This window comes from Dipodomys merriami, unplaced genomic scaffold (assembly GCF_024711535.1).
Source record: "Dipodomys merriami isolate MVZ:Mamm:240054 unplaced genomic scaffold, mDipMer1.0.p SCAF_5, whole genome shotgun sequence".
Lineage (NCBI taxonomy): Eukaryota > Metazoa > Chordata > Mammalia > Rodentia > Heteromyidae > Dipodomys > Dipodomys merriami.
Window position 1 is genome coordinate 45,514,930 of NW_027206068.1, and position 16,648 is coordinate 45,531,577.

Below are 16,648 nucleotides of genomic sequence, written 5' to 3' on the forward strand. Positions count from 1 at the left end.
CAGCCGCGGAGCGCGCGGCACTGCGAGGCCCATTCCACCTCCACCCCCCACCCCCACCCCGGGTTCCCAGAAGGCAGAGTCGTGGGCCGCCGTGCAGCTGCGGGCTTCCCCGGCGCGTGCGACCCCGCGGGGACTGAGCGGGAGGAGGCTGCGGGCGGCCCCAGAGCTGCGGGATCCGGGCCAGTGCCCTGACAGCGCGATGCCCGGGGCGGCAGCGGCGGCTCCGGGCTCCTCGCGGTCCCGGCCGTGACTGCCACGCCGAGCCCAGCGGGGCGGTTGGGGCCGTTGGACGTTCCCCTCCCCCTCGCCGAGCCGACAGGGGTGCGAGTGGGGCCGGGGGAGCCCCGAGACTCCTCCCTCCCGGCCTCCGCCTCCTCGTACACACCCGCACGCGCTCGCGCCGGCTCCCACACGCTCGCCCGCGCGCCTCGGGGTCGGCCGGCGGCGGCGGCGGCGGCGTCCCGGGCCCGCGGAGCCACCATGTCCACCGCCTCCTCCTCCTCCGCCTCCTCTAGTTCCTCCCAGACCCCTCACCCCGCGCCGCAGAGGATGCGGCGCAGCGCCGCGGCTTCCCCGCCGGCCACGGCCGGGAGCGCGAACGCTGCGGGTGTCGGGGGCGCGAGCTGCGTCCCGGCCGCGGGAGCCGGCCGGCTGCTGCAACCCATCCGCGCCACGGTGCCCTACCAGCTCCTGCGGGGCAGCCAACACAGCCCCACGCGCCTGCCCGCCGCCGCCGCCGCCGCCGGGCCCGCCGCCGCCCCGCTGGGCAGCCTCCCGGGGCCCGCCGCGGCCCGCGGCCCCAGCCCGCCCAGCCCGACGCCGCCGCCGCCGCCGCCGCTGGCCGCAGCCCCGACCGAGCCGGCGCCGCGAGCCAAGGGCCGCCCGAGACGGTCCCCGGAGAGCCACCGGAGGAGCAGCTCACCTGAGAGACGGAGCCCCGGCTCGCCCGTGTGCAGAGGTAGCGAGCCCAACCCTCCCGTCCTCCCGGGCCGGCGTCTCCCCGACGGCGCCCTCCGCGCGCGGAAACTCCAGCCTCCCCGGGCCGCGCTGGGCTCGTGCGTGCTCCAAGGTGTGACGGCGGCTTGGGGAGCCTCCCCCGCTCCGCGGGCGCCGCCGGGCTCGCCGCGCGGGCGGCCGGGCAACTTTCTCCTTGACCCTCACGCCACCCCCTCCGACCGGTCTATCTCTATCGTTTCAATCTTCCGTCCCTCGCCCGCCTCGGAGGGCGGCGGTTTGTTTGTGTTTCTTCTGCCCGGTGTTGAGAGCCGGTTAGCTGGCTGTCTCCGGCTTGCTTGTTGGTAGCCCGGGGAAGGAGCTGGGCGAAGCCCGTCAACTCGCACGCCAACTCTGCAGCGGCGGCGGAGGTGGTCGTCGGAATCCCTGCAGCCTTTGTGCTTCCCTGCAAAGTTCCTGCCGTGCCGGGATCGGGGTTCGGTTTTCACTCCGGGAGGGCTTGGGGGCGGTAGTCATTTTGTAAGGCTTTCCTTGGGATGGGTAGTAGGGACACCGTGAGTGTCCAGTGGAAGCGTGTAGGTTTGTCTTTCCTTCCTCACCCCCCCCCCTTCCCCAGCCTCTACTTTTTATAGTCATGTATCAGAGCCGTACTGCACTACAAACGGTTTTATGCCCAAATCATGCTTTCCATGAAGGATTTCTAAAAGGAAAAAAAAACCCAACAACAAACCTATTTGTGGAGGGAGTTCACTTTTTCCTTCCATTTTAAAGTGCACTTCACAGTTCAGATGAGCTGTGTAAAGATCTCAAGTTTCTTTTTGTTGTTGTTGTTGTTAGATGTCAAAGGTAATAGTGAGTTGGTGGATGGTGTGGACTTCTCTTAAATGTTTTTTGTTTTCCTTTGGTTTTGTTTATGTCTAACGACACAGTGCATGATCTAGTTGAGTCCTGGGGGAGAAAAAGAAGATTAGCCAAACAGGAACTTAAGCCCATAAGGGAGAATAGTGTACCTAATATTATTAGATACCAGCATAGAGCTACAGTTGCTGCTGCTGCTGCTGCTGCTGCTGCTGCTGCTGCTGCTGCTGCTGCTGCTGCTGCTGCTGCTGCTGCATTGTGGAAGGAAGGGGTCATAGGAAGGAGTGGGGGAAAAAAAATCTCTGCTTGGAAGGGAAACACTGTCAAGCTCTGTATTGTGTTTATGTGGTATGTGGAATTTTTTTAAATGGGGGTTTCTTGAAGAAGGTGTTAGAGTTGGCCAAAGTGTTTGCATTACAATGGATCACAGTTTTAGTGGTTTTAGTTTTAATATTTCAGGCCCTGTAATTAGCGTGTTCCCAGGCATTTGTTTTCAGAACACTTCATGGTGAACCCCAGGGTAGGATGTAGTGCAGTGGGATAAGTGCGCGAGCACCAAGAAATACATCCTGTAATCTGTATGCACCGGGAGGAATTTGCTCCCCCCTCTTCCCCCAGGTCAGGCCAGCTGCTGCAGAAACTGACATCCTCCAGCAAATCCTGAATGAATGAAGGAAAACAACGTGATCGCCCTAATAATGACCACAACTGAACACACATCTTTGGCTGTATTTTATAGAAAAGGCCACCATTTTCTAACAGATTAATGCCATATGCAACTCCTTACACATTTTCAAGAGCTATATTAAATGAGAGGTAACAGAAAGAGGGCAGCAGTTACATAAAATTTTGAGTGATTTAGCTTTAACAATGCATAAATTGAGTTTTGGGGATTTTCTTTTAGAGAGTAATATAAGAAGCATAAAATAAGCACTGCTGATTATGTACAGACGGTTTTGTTAGCAGAGTCAGAGAAGTTTTAGCAATTGCTGCAACAATATAATGACCAACTAGTACCTCTTTCTTTTTGTTGATAAACATCAACATCTGACAAAAGATAATAGTACAGCTTGTTTTTCTGCATCCTTCAAAAGCCCTAATTGCTTAGGAATTACATGCCCCATCATCAAGTAGTTTTAATGAAATTTGTGATCAGGCTTAAGCTCTCCTCTTTGTTGTAGCATGGCACATCGAGTTTAATGCAATTTTAATGCAGTCATGATGAAAACACTTTTCTGAGTCTTGTTGTGCAGGAGACAGATTTGCAGTGTCAGAGAGCTTGTGTTGGGAAATGAAAGGCTTTCTTTGCTAGTGATGTTTTTTCTTTTTTTTTTTTTTAAACACCAGGTGGTTTTGTCAGTTTCTTCCATTGAAGTGATTTTCAATGCCACCTCTGTACCCCTCAGTTCCCTGATTGTATTACTCTTATGTTCCTTCTCTACATCTTGCCTCTATTAAAACTACCCAACCAATCTGTTTTGTCTACTTAGCCATTTAAAAGCATACTGTGAGTTGGTTGAAATTTTCAAGTGATTACTCAGTTTCTCTTGCATTCTGCAAGGTTCTGATTTTGGTGGATTTCAGCCTCCACTGGTCAAGGCTGCCACTGCTGCTGCAGACACTGACATCACTATACTGCATGAATGAAAAACAACGTGCTCCATGTCTTCCTCTGCTCTCCACCTTTCCTTTCTGCACAGTTCAGTGTGTGTGTGTGTGTGTGTGTATTTAATATGGTGGTATTATCCTGGGCTTTGAAGCTACATTTTAAAATATTAAATCAAGTAGATAGTGGTTCAAGGGATATGTCTTTCATATAGAGGAATATTATTTACAGAAAGCTTCAAGGATTGTGGACTTTTGGATTAGAGGTGTTATAACTGAACATTCAGTGTACTATGCATTTTTGTCTGGCATGATGATTATGGAAGAAAATTTTAAAACTCTTAAGTTTTCTAATTCTTTTGCCAAGAAGAAATTATGAAACAATGGAGTCTCTGTACATTGTACATTATATCACTTTGTCTTAAATATATGTATGTGTATATATATATATATATATTTACAGAACTACAGCTAGACTAATAGAGAACTGATACTCAGATTACTTTACAAAGCTGAGGAAAAACTAAATGCTATAAATAGAAGCAGTTGTAATATTATCCAGACACAAATTTATAAATCTCAGCAAATGGTAGTGATTTCCTTTATTTGTACTAGTCTTAGATAATTTAAATGGTTACCATAACAGAAGGTGCATAAACTTGAAAACATCTTGCTCTATAAAGAAGACATGGAGTTTAACAAATTGAAAGTTTTGTTTATGCTAATAGATTATAATCTTTCTTGTTTGTATTTTTTTCTTTTGTATTATTAAAGCTTCAAGGTTTGTTATTTATATTCATTTCTGTACTTCTGCTATTAGCAAACTGTCACCCTCCCCCTTGTTTGGTTCTGAAGGGTCTTGAAGGGGTGAATGACAAGCTACTGAATGCGTCCTCAGGCTCCCTGTGATGTGTTTGTAATAGATGTAAAATCATAAAGTGTTATGCAAATAGTTATTTTTGTGATGGTAATACATGAAGTCTACCTTTGAGATAAATAGAACAAGTCAAGTGAGACTATAGCCAAATGTTAGTGCTAAAATTAATGATCTTTAAGCTAAAGCCATTAGTAGTAACCCAAAGAAAACATAATAAAGTTTTTTTTCTCAAACTTCATAGAGCAGAACTCATGGATTTAAATATAGATTTAAAAAAAACCCTCATAGTGTTACTGTGCAGGATTCTACGTAGCGAATGCAAATCCTCATGGTTTTCTTTTTTTTTTTTTGTATCAAGATGACATGTAAGTTCAAAAAGATGTAAAAACACTTGCATTAGGGTACTGTAGTTAGAGAATATGTTAAGTGTACAGAACCTTATTTATATAGCTTTTGTGACAAATAGTGTGTATTAGTTTCTGATTTAGCATTTTAGTTTTCTTTAGGTTTAATGCCTTAAGTGATTGCTAACTCTAGAGTAAAATTTGAATCAGATTTTTCCTGTGTCTTGAGAACTTCATTGTTTGTACATAAGGAGGTTATGGTTCTATTTTGAAATAATACAAAGCCAGTCAGCATATAATGTGTGATGACTGCATGCAATATGTTTATAGCTGTGTTTTAACCAATTAATTTGCTTTCAGTATTTTATCTTTCCATTAAACTGTGCTCAGATGTAGGATACAGACATTTTAAATAATTTTTCTTTTTTTTCAGAAATAGATAATCTGTTTTTGGAAAGTTTATGTCTAAGCTAGTACTTTTGGGGATTGAAGTCTTCCTCCCCCTTTACAGTTTTTTTTTCCCCCAAGCTTATATTATGATCCTTACACCATGAAAATGGGTAAAAATTTTTAGCTTTTTAAAAGTTTATTTTGAAGTACAGTTTTTGATAGTCTAGCAACAGAATATTTGTTAACAAAATTTGTCAATAAGTCCAGAGACAGACTGAAATTTTTGTGCTTTAAAAGAAAAATTGAGGGTATAATCCTGTGAGGACACTGGTCATTCCAGGGAGCAGAACTCATCCTTCTCCATCTTTTGAATAATAATAGTGTTATCTCCTAAAGGCATTCAGTTTCTTCTTTTTAACAAAAGAAATAAAATTATAGCACAAACCTTGGGTTCAGTAATGGTTGCAGAAAGAAATACTGGTTTTCAAGAAAGGTTTTGAACCTCTGAGAACTGCAATGAATATAAGCAGCAGCAGTGTTCATTATTTATAGATCTAATTGTGTCCAGTCACTTACCTCACGGTGCTTAATATTTCTAGCTCCATGAGTAAGTAGTCAAACAAATAAATGGATTTATAAAGTTATATAATCAATATAGTAAGTTATGCTCAGAGAATATATTTCTTTCAAATAACTTACTCTGAGCTTATTGAATAGTGAATACCTAAGGTATACAAAAACACCTACAATTTTTAAAACTGTAAAGTTCTGTATGTATATGTATCAAACTGAAAATCACTTCTTTCATTACAGAACTTTTGACACAGGTACATTTTGTTCATTCAGGTCTACATTTCTGGAAAGATTTGTACATTGGGGAAATGTTGAAGGATAATGACATCCTTGTTTTCTTTTTGTGATAATGGGAGCTGCATTTGAACGTTTTAAAAAAAGGAGTAACTGAACATGCAGTGAGTAAAATGGAAGTAAATGACAGTATTCAACAAATGGGGAAGAAATTTCCTTAAGTCTGAACTTCTTAAAAAATGCTAAAAGCCTGTTTTGCCAAAACTTCCACAGCTAGCTAAATAATAATCATCTGCAAAGGAGTATATACTAATACTTCCTTCTTAATATTAGTTCATTCTTTTCTCTAGAGCTTAAAATTCCCAGACACAGTACCTGTTCTAGGCCTGTATCTGGAACTGTTGTCTCTTATCGGTATATAATATTTTTCTTTTAAGAAATGTCTAAAAAAACAAGTCAGTGACACTTTTATGTCTAATGTACTGCTTAATTATTTTAACAAGTGGTTTAACTTATCTAAGTTATTATGATCTCTAAACTGCTTTACCAGAAGTAGAGGAACCTGTTGACATAGATAGGTTAGGGAACTGATAAAAGAGCCAGAGGCACCATCTCTAACCTGTTCTTTTGGACCCATGGAAATTACCATGACTTAACTCATCCCCTGTTCTAGAACAATATTTGTGCTTAGATTGCAAAACAAATTAATATCAGCAGTAATGGTACACACAAGCAGGCTGGGGTCTTTTTGCACTTCCCAGATGGAAGTCATGAATGGTAGAGAAACTTACCCAGTTATTCTAGGACTTTGAGGTGTTTGAAGGCAGTAGAGTGTATGACCATGGAGAGGTCAGCAGTATAGGGTTTGGGTCCAGGGCTCCTGACAACTAGAGTGTGGCACAGGAGATCAGGCTTCAGGGTTTAGAACCTAGCCCCTGACAGCCAGGACAGTTGCACAAGATTTGGACTCAAGTGGTGCAGCTCCTGGACCAGGAAAAATCTCCTAAAGGGATCTTTCTATCATTTGGGGCTTAGTGTTACAGCTCCCATAGCTGGAAGGAATCTCTACCAGCCTTGGTCAGTTTTTATTTTCTCTGTGCTGCCAGCTGCTGCCTGCTCTGGCCAGTGTCACCCAGAGGCTGTTCATCCTGCTAGTCTCACTTCTACTCTGTTGTCAGGGCAGCTTTCTTCCTGCCATCATTTTTTCTTAACGCGTCCTCCTGTGAACCGCTCAGCAAAAGTGAAAAGTCCACTTGAGAGAAAGTCTTTATCTGGGGCCTGATATTATAGCATCAGGAGAACATAAAGGAAGAATGCCTCTCAGCTGCTCACAGGAGTTGAGCAGCCTCCTTGTATAGCCCCAAAAGGAGGGCGGTGGGGCGGCGAGTGCCAGCCCCCTTGTGTTCGCACCATTCTTGGTATAGTCTATTACGTAAATTATGGATTGTGCTTGCATCAGTCATAGGTCTTCTGTAGGGTTGTAGTCCTGTACAAGCTGCTTGTTGGGGCAGTGCCTTCTGGAGCTGGAGTTGTGCTTGGATATTGGCATAAAGGCAATCTGGCTCCCTGGTTGGCAGTCCTTTGCTCAAGGCAGCTGGGTTTCAGGAGAAGGGTCTAGCAGCTGTCAATTAAAGAGTTAAATTTCCCTACTCCCCAATATCTCAGCATAAAGAAAAAAAATTTGAAAGGGTGATGATTTTCAGAAACAGCACTTTTAACAATAGAAGCAATACTATAACAATGATTACTTTCTGTTCCAATGTCTCGGAGAGGTGGGGTCCCTACTATCTATTTCAGTGAGTCTGAAAAACCTAAAGATTTTACATAGGAGTAAATATCTTTTCAGATTTTCGTCTTAGTAGGAAAAGCATGGCGAATACCCTTAACACTGATTTACTTCAAGTGAGGATTGTTGAGGCAAAGGCCAGGAAAAGGCAAGTTCACCAGTATCCCAGTTTGTGACTTTCTATATTGTGCTGTGTCTGCAAGTTGTAGGTGGAAAAGAAGGAAATAGTTGAGTTCTATGTATATGGATATAGAATTTTCTCATTCACAATCCAGTGTTCATTCCAGAAGATTGTTCTGTTGCTCCTAATTCTAAAAGATTGATGATAATTAGCTGGGATTTTTAAACTAAAAGAATGACTAAAGAATGAGTTTTCTTTTGTTTCCATGGTACCATTATGCTCTGCTGGGATATGCTCTGACATTTTCAGAATGTCTAAAAATGTGAGACCTAGTTTGGCGAATATAACTGAAATAGTATATGGAAGGAGTGACCATTTTTCTCCATTTGTTCTTTGTATAAGGTGGGTGGAGAGTCTGAAGGTGACTGATCCTCTTATAGTGAGCAGAGCAGAAGTACTTTTCTCCTTTCATAAAAGTTATATATGGTAGTAAGTTGATTAATGCTTCAAAGATCGCTAAGTGGAGTCTGGTCTCAAATGATTACCTCAGTAACTGATGCTTAGTTGACTCAGTCTTCCCTAAGAGCTAACAGTAACTTCTGCAGTTTGTGAGTTTGAAGTCTACATATATAACTTAATGAACTTACAGTTTGCCTTAATAATGGCTTGCAAAAATAATGAATTAAACTAGTGCCACCCTCAGTTGTGTGGCAAGATTGTCTACCAAGTTATTAGAATTGTCAAGATACTTACTAAACATGTAGGTGTGTTTCTTAACAATAACAATAACAGCAAGAACAACAACAAAAACAACTGCTACAGCTTGCTGTCTAGTGCAACTGATGACCAAATACTTACCATCTGCTGACAGTAATAGTCTCTTATTATGCCTATGGGAGAGCCTTTGTAAATAGTCCAGTAGCTAATTTTAATTTTATTTTACTAAAAATTAGTAAATACTGTTTAAGAGAATAATTATTTGGTTCTGCTTTTTTCCCACTCCTTTACATCCTGCTATCCTCACATCCTCCCTTCTACTCTTCCTTCTCTCTGATGTAGCCCAAGCTGTCCTTGAACTTAAGAGCCTCCTGCATAACCTCCTAAGTGCTGGAATTATAGACGTAGGTCACCACATACAGGTTCTGCCTTTCTTAAACAGAGTTAATAAGACATAAATGAACTGTTGGGAGCTGGGAAGGTGGCTCAGTGGTAGAGTGCTTGCCTTGCATGCCTGAGGCCCTGGGTTTGATTCCTCAGCACCACATAAGCAAAAAGAAAAAAGCCGAAAGTGGCACTGTGGCTCAAGTGGTAGAGCGCTGGCCTTGAGCAGAAGAGCTGAGGGACAGCGCCCAGGCCCAGAGTTCAGGCCCCACGACCGGACCCCAAAAAAAAAAAAAAGAAAGAAATGAACTGTTGGCAATAACTGTATTAATACTAATTATATTCTTGATGAGTACATTTAGAAGCATCTGTATATTGAAATTCAAGTATCTCTTTGGTTCCACATTTGAAAAGTGCTCTTTCAGATGTCATGTCATAACAGTAGAATGACTCAGGGGAACTGTTTTAAAGTTGTTGCTCTGTATATTATTTTCTCTTATTGGATGAAGCTTTAAATAGATTCACATATGGCTTCAACTAAAGTTAATATTGTTGCCCATACAATATTGGAATATTCTTTTTTTTTTTTGGGTCCAGTCGTGGGGCCTGAACTCTGGGCTTGGGCACTGTCCCTCAGCTCTTCAGCTCAAGGCTAGCGCTCTATCACCTGAGCTACAGCACCACTTATGGCTTTTTTCTTTTTTGCTTATGTGGTGCTGAGGAATCGAACCCAGGGCTTCAAGCATGCAAGGCAAGTGCTCTACCACTGAGCCACCTTCCCAGCCCAATATTGGAATATTCTAATACAGTTTGGCTTAGACTAATATCACTGGCTGTTTTCCTCTGTATATAATACACACACACACACAGACACACACACACACACACACACACGTGTGTGCACACAAACATACAAACACACAGATACATACACTGTTACAACTGTGGATGTGGTTTCTGGTGTAGTAACGCAATATTATGTAGTAATAGTGTTGTGTAGAAATAAATAGATGTTGAAGTGAGTAGGATTTGCCATTATTGAGCAAGAGTGGAAGATAGTAAGCTTTTCATGTATTATAATACTGCTTACTTGACATTTTGATTGCACAGTGACATATTTTTTATTTAGTATACTTTAGTATAATTTGACCCACTGCATTATTCCCATAATTAATCTGTATTTAAGGTAATTTTTGGTGAATATGTATACTTCACTTAGCAGCACCTGTGTAATTTTCAGTATTTCAGCATTTATAAAGTTTGCTGTCACTTAGCAGGCCCTGTAACAATCCAGATATATTGCTAAAGCATATAATCCTAGCTACAGAGATAGAGATGGGGGTTTCATGATTTCAGACCAGTCCAGGCATAGAAGTGAGACTGCATCTCAACCAATGGCTGGTTGTGGTGGCATGTGCCTGTTAAGGTAGCTATAGGTTAAATACAATGGCTGACCAGGTAGTGGTGGCTCTTGCCTGTAATCCTGGCTACTCAGGAGACTGAGATCTGAGGATTGCAGTTGGAAGCCAGCCTGGGCAGGAAAATCCATGAGGCTCTTAATCTCCAGTTAACCACCAAGAAATTGGAAGTGGCGCTGTGGCTCAGTGGTAGAGCACTGCCCTTGAGCATAAAAAAGCTCAGGGGCAGTGCCCAGGCCCTGAGTTCAAGCCCCACAAGTGACAAAAAATAAAATGAAAGTGAATAAATAAACACAATGGTTGTGCTCCTTGTTACATAGCTGTCATCTCCAGTAACAAAAGAAAAGTACAAATAAGATTGCAGCCTGGACTAGGTCTGGGCTTAAAGTGAGACCCTGCCTTGAAAAGTAACTATTGCCAAAGTAGCTTTAAGTGGCAGAGTACCTGCCTAGCAAGCATGAGGCCCTAAATTAAGTACTGCCAGGGTGGCAGACAGCAGGGAGGAGAAAGTGGCTCTGGCTGGAGTAAATATTGTTTAAACATGTAGTATTGATATTTCTGTTTGAGCAGAAATATATTCATATAGGGAAAGTATATGTGAGCATGCTGGGTTCAACAGTAATTGTTAGGGCATGAAATTTTGTAAATATGTGACAAAGTTTAATAGTTTGTACTATACTGCCCAATTTGGAGTGCTTTAGGTAACTAGTGGTCTTTATCTTCATTCATTGGTAGTGTTAAACTCAGAAAAGCATTGATTTAGATCTTTGTATTAATAAAAAGAGCTAGGTGTTTTTGCTGGTAGAGATATATGGGACAAAGAAAAACTATGTCATGATAGGCTACATGGAATCAGCTAAAGAAACTTAACAATATCATGTCCTAAATTCAGTGGGCTCCTTTCAATAAGAATTTTTTTGTAGTCACCCCTACAGGCCAGTTAAGAATAATGTAAAAATGTAAATAGTAAATTTTAGGGTGCCTATATGCTTTACAGAATGTCTAGTGTGCAGTAAAATGATTAACTTTACCAAAATGTTATTTACATATCCTGTTTTAGGAAGCCAGTTGCACAAGGTTGAGATTCAAGTAAGGTTGCAAAAACTCACTACTCAATATTCTAATTTCTTTTTCCCAAATAAAATATTCTGACACTTAGCAAAATTAATATTCTAAAACATTGTTTTAAATGAACATTAATGGGTGCTTTCTATTCTCTTTGTAATCTGAGTTTTAGAATTCTAAGAAATTTGGTATTCAGATAACTACCAAAAGAGAAAGAACTGATGCACTGATGATATCTCATCTCTATGTGAAAAGACATGGTTACATGATGTAAAGTCCAAGCTGGATGCCAGTGGCTCACACTTATAATCTTAGTTATTCAAGAGGATAAGACATGGTTCAAAGCTAGCCAGCTATGTAGAAAAGTCCATCTCCAATTAACCAGCAAAATGCTGGACTGAAGGCATGGCTCAATTGATGAGTACATCTTAGTTATTCAAGAGGATAAGACATGGTTCAAAGCTAGCCAGCTATGTAGAAAAGTCCATCTCCAATTAACCAGCAAAATGCTGGACTGAAGGCATGGCTCAATTGATGAGTACCAACTATGACCAAGCAAGCCACGTAACTGTGAATCCTAAATTCAAGCTCTGCAACTGGCAGTAAACAAGCATATATTCCCAGGCTTTTTTTTCTGTTATTTTGTCCTTTAAAAATTATTACAAAAATTTCAGTTCCCTAGGAAACTAACCAGTTTTAAGAAGTATTCATACTTTTCTTTGTGAAAAGCTTTTACAAAACTCTGCTCTTACCAATGTCAGGAGGACAAAGCAATAGTGTAATTATTTTGGATACATAATTATTACTGTGGGTTGTGCTTGGGTGTTTCCTTTAGTATGATTTTAAACTTAAAGTTTCTGTAAATACTTATGGAACAAGAGATTAAGTGCCAGCCAACCTGTTTTCTTTCATAGGCTTGCATGCTGTGTATGTATGTGTGTGAAAGGAATATTGATTACTAAAGATCACATTTAATTTTCATCACTTGCCAGATATGACTTTCTCCATACATAGTAGAGGATCATGGTCATCTTTTTTCTTGTAGTAATTTAAAGTTATGAGAAAAATGTACTGGGTGGTAGTGACTTAGGATTTTGCTCACCTAATGTAAGAAAACCAATGGAAGAGAAAGTGTGAGTATGATCAATATGTTAGAATCAGCTTGTGAATATGATCATATGTTATATTCATGTATATATTCATGTATAGACATATCTTGATGAAACCTCTCAGGATGTACAATATAATATATACCAGTAAAACAATTAAAGATAAAATCATCCTCTGTACAGTATGTTCACAAATTAAATTAAATTAAAAAAAAACAATTAAAGATAAAATCAGTGAAGACCTAACTAGATACTGTTTTCAAGGTCTTCCTTATGATTATGGAGAAATTTATCATTTAAGGTATTGCAATTTTATATTACTTTCTGGAAGCACTTTTCAAATTGTTCAGAAGGTTTTTGGTTTTACTTTTTGTTTTTGTTTTTGACTTGGCTAAGAAATAAGTTTGCATTGAAGAAATATTAGTTTGGTTGTAAGTTGCCTTTCTGAATCACCTTACAGTTTAAAATTAAGTTCTAGATGAGAACAGCTTTATCTTCTTAGCAAATTTAATTTTCTCTATTAGCATATGCTTTGTAATTTTTGAGCAAAGATTGTATTGGTATCTAAATTTGACATTGGAATGAACTCTGAAAAGTATAGTATACCCAGGCATGCCTGTAATCCTAGCAGTTGGAAGGCAAGAGAATCCAAGTTCTAAGACAGCCTGAACTACATAGCTATATACTCTTGTCAAGGAGAAACGTGTAGTCACTGCATTTCTGCTAACTTGAGTGGTGTTCTTGCAGGTTGTGACAAAACTGACATTCTTGGGCTGGGAATGTGGCTCAGTGGTAGAGTGCTTGCCTAGTGTGAATGAAGCCCTGGATTTGATTCCTCAGTACCACATGCACAGAAAAAGTCAGAAGTGGTGCTGTGGCTCAAGTGGGTAGAACGCTAGCCTTGAGCAAAAGAAGATCAGGGACAGTGAACACAAACAAACAAAGAAACCCCTGACATTCTTGATAGTCTAAAAATTTACAAACTAATGTTTTAATATATAATACTGCATGTGTGTATGCATTGCTACACCAAGGCTTGAACTCAGGATCTCATACTCTTGCTTGGTTTTCTTCCTCACAGTGGCACTCCTTTACTCTGGGCATTCCTTGGTTAATTGTATACTGGAGTTCCTCACACTTTACTGTTTAGGTTATCTTTAAACTGATCCTGAGTAACTAGGATGATAGGCATGAGCTATTGGCAAGTTGGCTTGCTAAATGCTTTTTATGTGATTGGACCTATGTTTCAGAGTAGAATATGTCATATGCCCTTAGAATGGGAGTTAATATTTAGGTTATATGCCTTTGGAAAGGTGACCTAGTTCATATTTCTATACTACTGAGAGAAGAAAATCGATAATTTATTAACAGAATTTACTCTTTATGAGTGTAAGATTGGGTCATATGCTTTAGTGACTTGTGTAAAGGAGATGATTTAAAAGTACAGTTGCTAAGAGTATTGAATGATTTAACTTTAAACTCATAGACTTTATAGGAAAATGAAACAATGGTTTCTTTAATTTGTTTACTGGTGCTGTGAAACAGTCTTGGTTAAGAGAAATTCAGATCTAGAACATCACTGCATTAAATTTTTCTTCCTTCCTATAATCTTTGACTTTTCTTCCCCTTTCATTTCTCCCGTCCACCTTACTTCAGTACGTTGTCCTGTCTCTTAAGAATTCTCCTATATCTGTCCTATGCTTTACATTGCTCCATGTTCGAATTATTACTTCTCCCTTAGACTATTGGGATTGATATCTCTTAAATCTTTTCTCATACCATTAGTTTTTGGTTTAGCCACTTTTCTTTGTATAAAATGTTTCCATCTTTTCTAGGTAGATTTTACTTCACTGAGTATTCAAAGCTTTGTATTTAAACCTTCATGTTGTTGTTAAAGGTGTTTGATGGCTTACCTAAAAAGAAGTTTCTTGAGGGCAGGATTTCTTTCTTCCTTTTTATTGATGTATGTGTATTTATTTATTATCTTCAAGTAGTTGTACAAAGGAATTACCATTTAACAAAACATTTTTATAAATACAATAAATCTTGATCTATGTCACCCATCCCTTTCCTTCCTATCCTTTCCCTCACTCTTATTTTGTAGGATATAAATTGGATTCTTGTCTGCATTATCCCCCTCTTCCCTTCATTCCTCTATTCCTCTCCCCTGACCCCACCCAGCCCTTTTCAAGTACTTGCTTCCTGGTGTTTCATTTTGTTGAACTTTGATTTTGGCTTTCTAAAGAATTATACTTATTTTAGATCTCCCTTGAATCTACTGTAGTTCACTGAATACATTTGTATATACGTGCATAGTTCCCAACATATTTACTTAGGAGTTTGTAAGCTAAATCTAGCATTGACACATAAGGGAAAATATGGATCCTTTGTCTCTCTGGGCCTGAGATTTAACCTAAGTTTTTCCAAGTATTCCCATTTCTTCACAAATGGTACAATATCATTCTTTCTGGGGGGTGAGTAAAATTCCATTGTGTGTGTGTGTGTGTGTGTGTGTGTGTGTGTGTGTAAGTGTGTAACACATTTTAGTGATCCATTCGTGCGTTGAAGGGTATCTCAGTGGTATGGGCTGATTCCATTCCTCAGCTGTGGTGAGTAGTACTGTAGTAAACATGGTTGTACTGGTGGCTTTACTGTATCCTTTTTGTGTCATAGTGTAGTTCTATGTTTAATTTTTTGAGGAACCTCCACACTGCTTTCCAGAGTGGTTTTATTCCCACCAACAGTGCATTAGGGTTCACTTTTGGCTGCATCCTTGTCAGCGTCTGTTACTGTTTGTTGTCTTGATAATGTTCATTCTAATTGAGGTGAGGTGGAATCTCAATGTTGTTTTGATTTGAATTTCCATAATGGCCAGAGATATTAAGCATTTCTTTATGTGTCTATTTCCCATTTTACTTCAGAAGACTTTCTTTAGTGCATTTGGTCATTTATTAATTGGGATGTTGGTGTTTTGAAGGTGTATTTTTTTTTAAGTTCTCTGTACACTAGGGATATTAAGCCATTGTCTGACATATAGCTGGCAAAAATTCTTTTCCCATTCTATAGGCTGTTATTTTAGCTTGTTAGCTAAAATGAAGTTCCACTTATCAGGAGTATTTTTTTTTATTTGCTGTGCTTCTGGATCTTTACTCAAAAAGTTCCTACCTGTGCCTAGGAGCCCTAATGTTTTTCCTACTCTTTCCTGTAATTGTTTTACGGTTTCAGGTCTTGGGTACATTTTGAATTGATTCTGGTGCAAGGTGATATATAAGGATCTAGTTTCAGTTTTTTGCCTTTGTATATCCAATTTTGTCAGCATCATTTGTTGAAGAGACCTTCTTTGTTCCAGCCTATGATTTTTATTTCCTAATTGAATATTAAATGGTTGTAGGTCTTTGAGGTTATTTCTGGGTCTTCTATTCTGTTCCATTAGTAGTTAGGCCTGTTTTTGTGCCAGTATCAAGCTGTTTTCATTATTATGTGTCTATAATATGAAGTTTGGTATTCTTATTCCTCTAGCACTATTCTACCTACTAAGTATTGCTTTTGCTATTTGGTGTCTTGCTGTTCCATTTGAATTTTTAGCTTGCTTTCTCTTATTTAAGAATGATGGTGGGAATTTGATGGGTATTGCATTGAATTCGTAGATTGTTTTTGGTTATGTTGCCATTTTCACAATGTTAATTCTTCCAATCCAGGAGCAGGGAAGGTCTCTCCACTTCCTCAATTTCCTTCTTTAAATTGTTAGTTTTCACTATAGAGATCCTTCACATCTTTGGTTAATTCCTAAGGTTTGTTTTTTTTCCAAGTTATTACAAATGGAATTCCTTTCCTGATGTTAGTCTGTGTCTTCTTTCTGTATACAGAAGAGCTACTCATTTTTGTGGGTTTCTTTTATGTTTTGGTCGGTTGTAGGTCTTAAACTTGGACCTGGGAGCTGTCCCTGAGCTCTTTTTGCTCAGGCTAGTGCTTTACCACTCTGAGCCATACTGACACTTCTGGTTTTCTGGTGGTTAATTGAAGATAAGAGTTTCATGGGATTTCCTGTCTGAGCTGGCTTTACCAATGTTTTAAATTATAGGAAGGAATATCTAGGGTCCTTTAAAGTATTCTTGGTACTCACTTTCTTCATATAAATTGTTTCACTTAGAGTATTTGCCTTGTGATATTTCGCCAAGGACAATAGCACCAAGAGAGTTTTCTTGAAAGTAAG

General features: G+C 40.2%; 1 protein-coding gene across 3 annotated transcripts in view; it reads left to right on the forward strand.

The window, feature by feature from the left end:
* The first annotated feature begins 406 nt into the window (after positions 1 to 406).
* Positions 407 to 16,648, forward strand: part of Glcci1 (glucocorticoid induced 1) — a 65,918-nt gene continuing 49,676 nt past the window's right edge. For 2 of the 3 annotated variants that reach the window (XM_069996553.1, XM_069996554.1), the window contains exon 1: positions 407 to 958. In XM_069996553.1, coding sequence (XP_069852654.1) covers positions 481 to 958 — 478 coding nt within the window. In that variant the 5' untranslated portion in view covers positions 407 to 480. Of the gene's footprint in view, positions 959 to 1,017; positions 1,070 to 16,648 lie in introns of those variants that run through there. The other variant, XM_069996555.1, reaches the window with a different exon arrangement.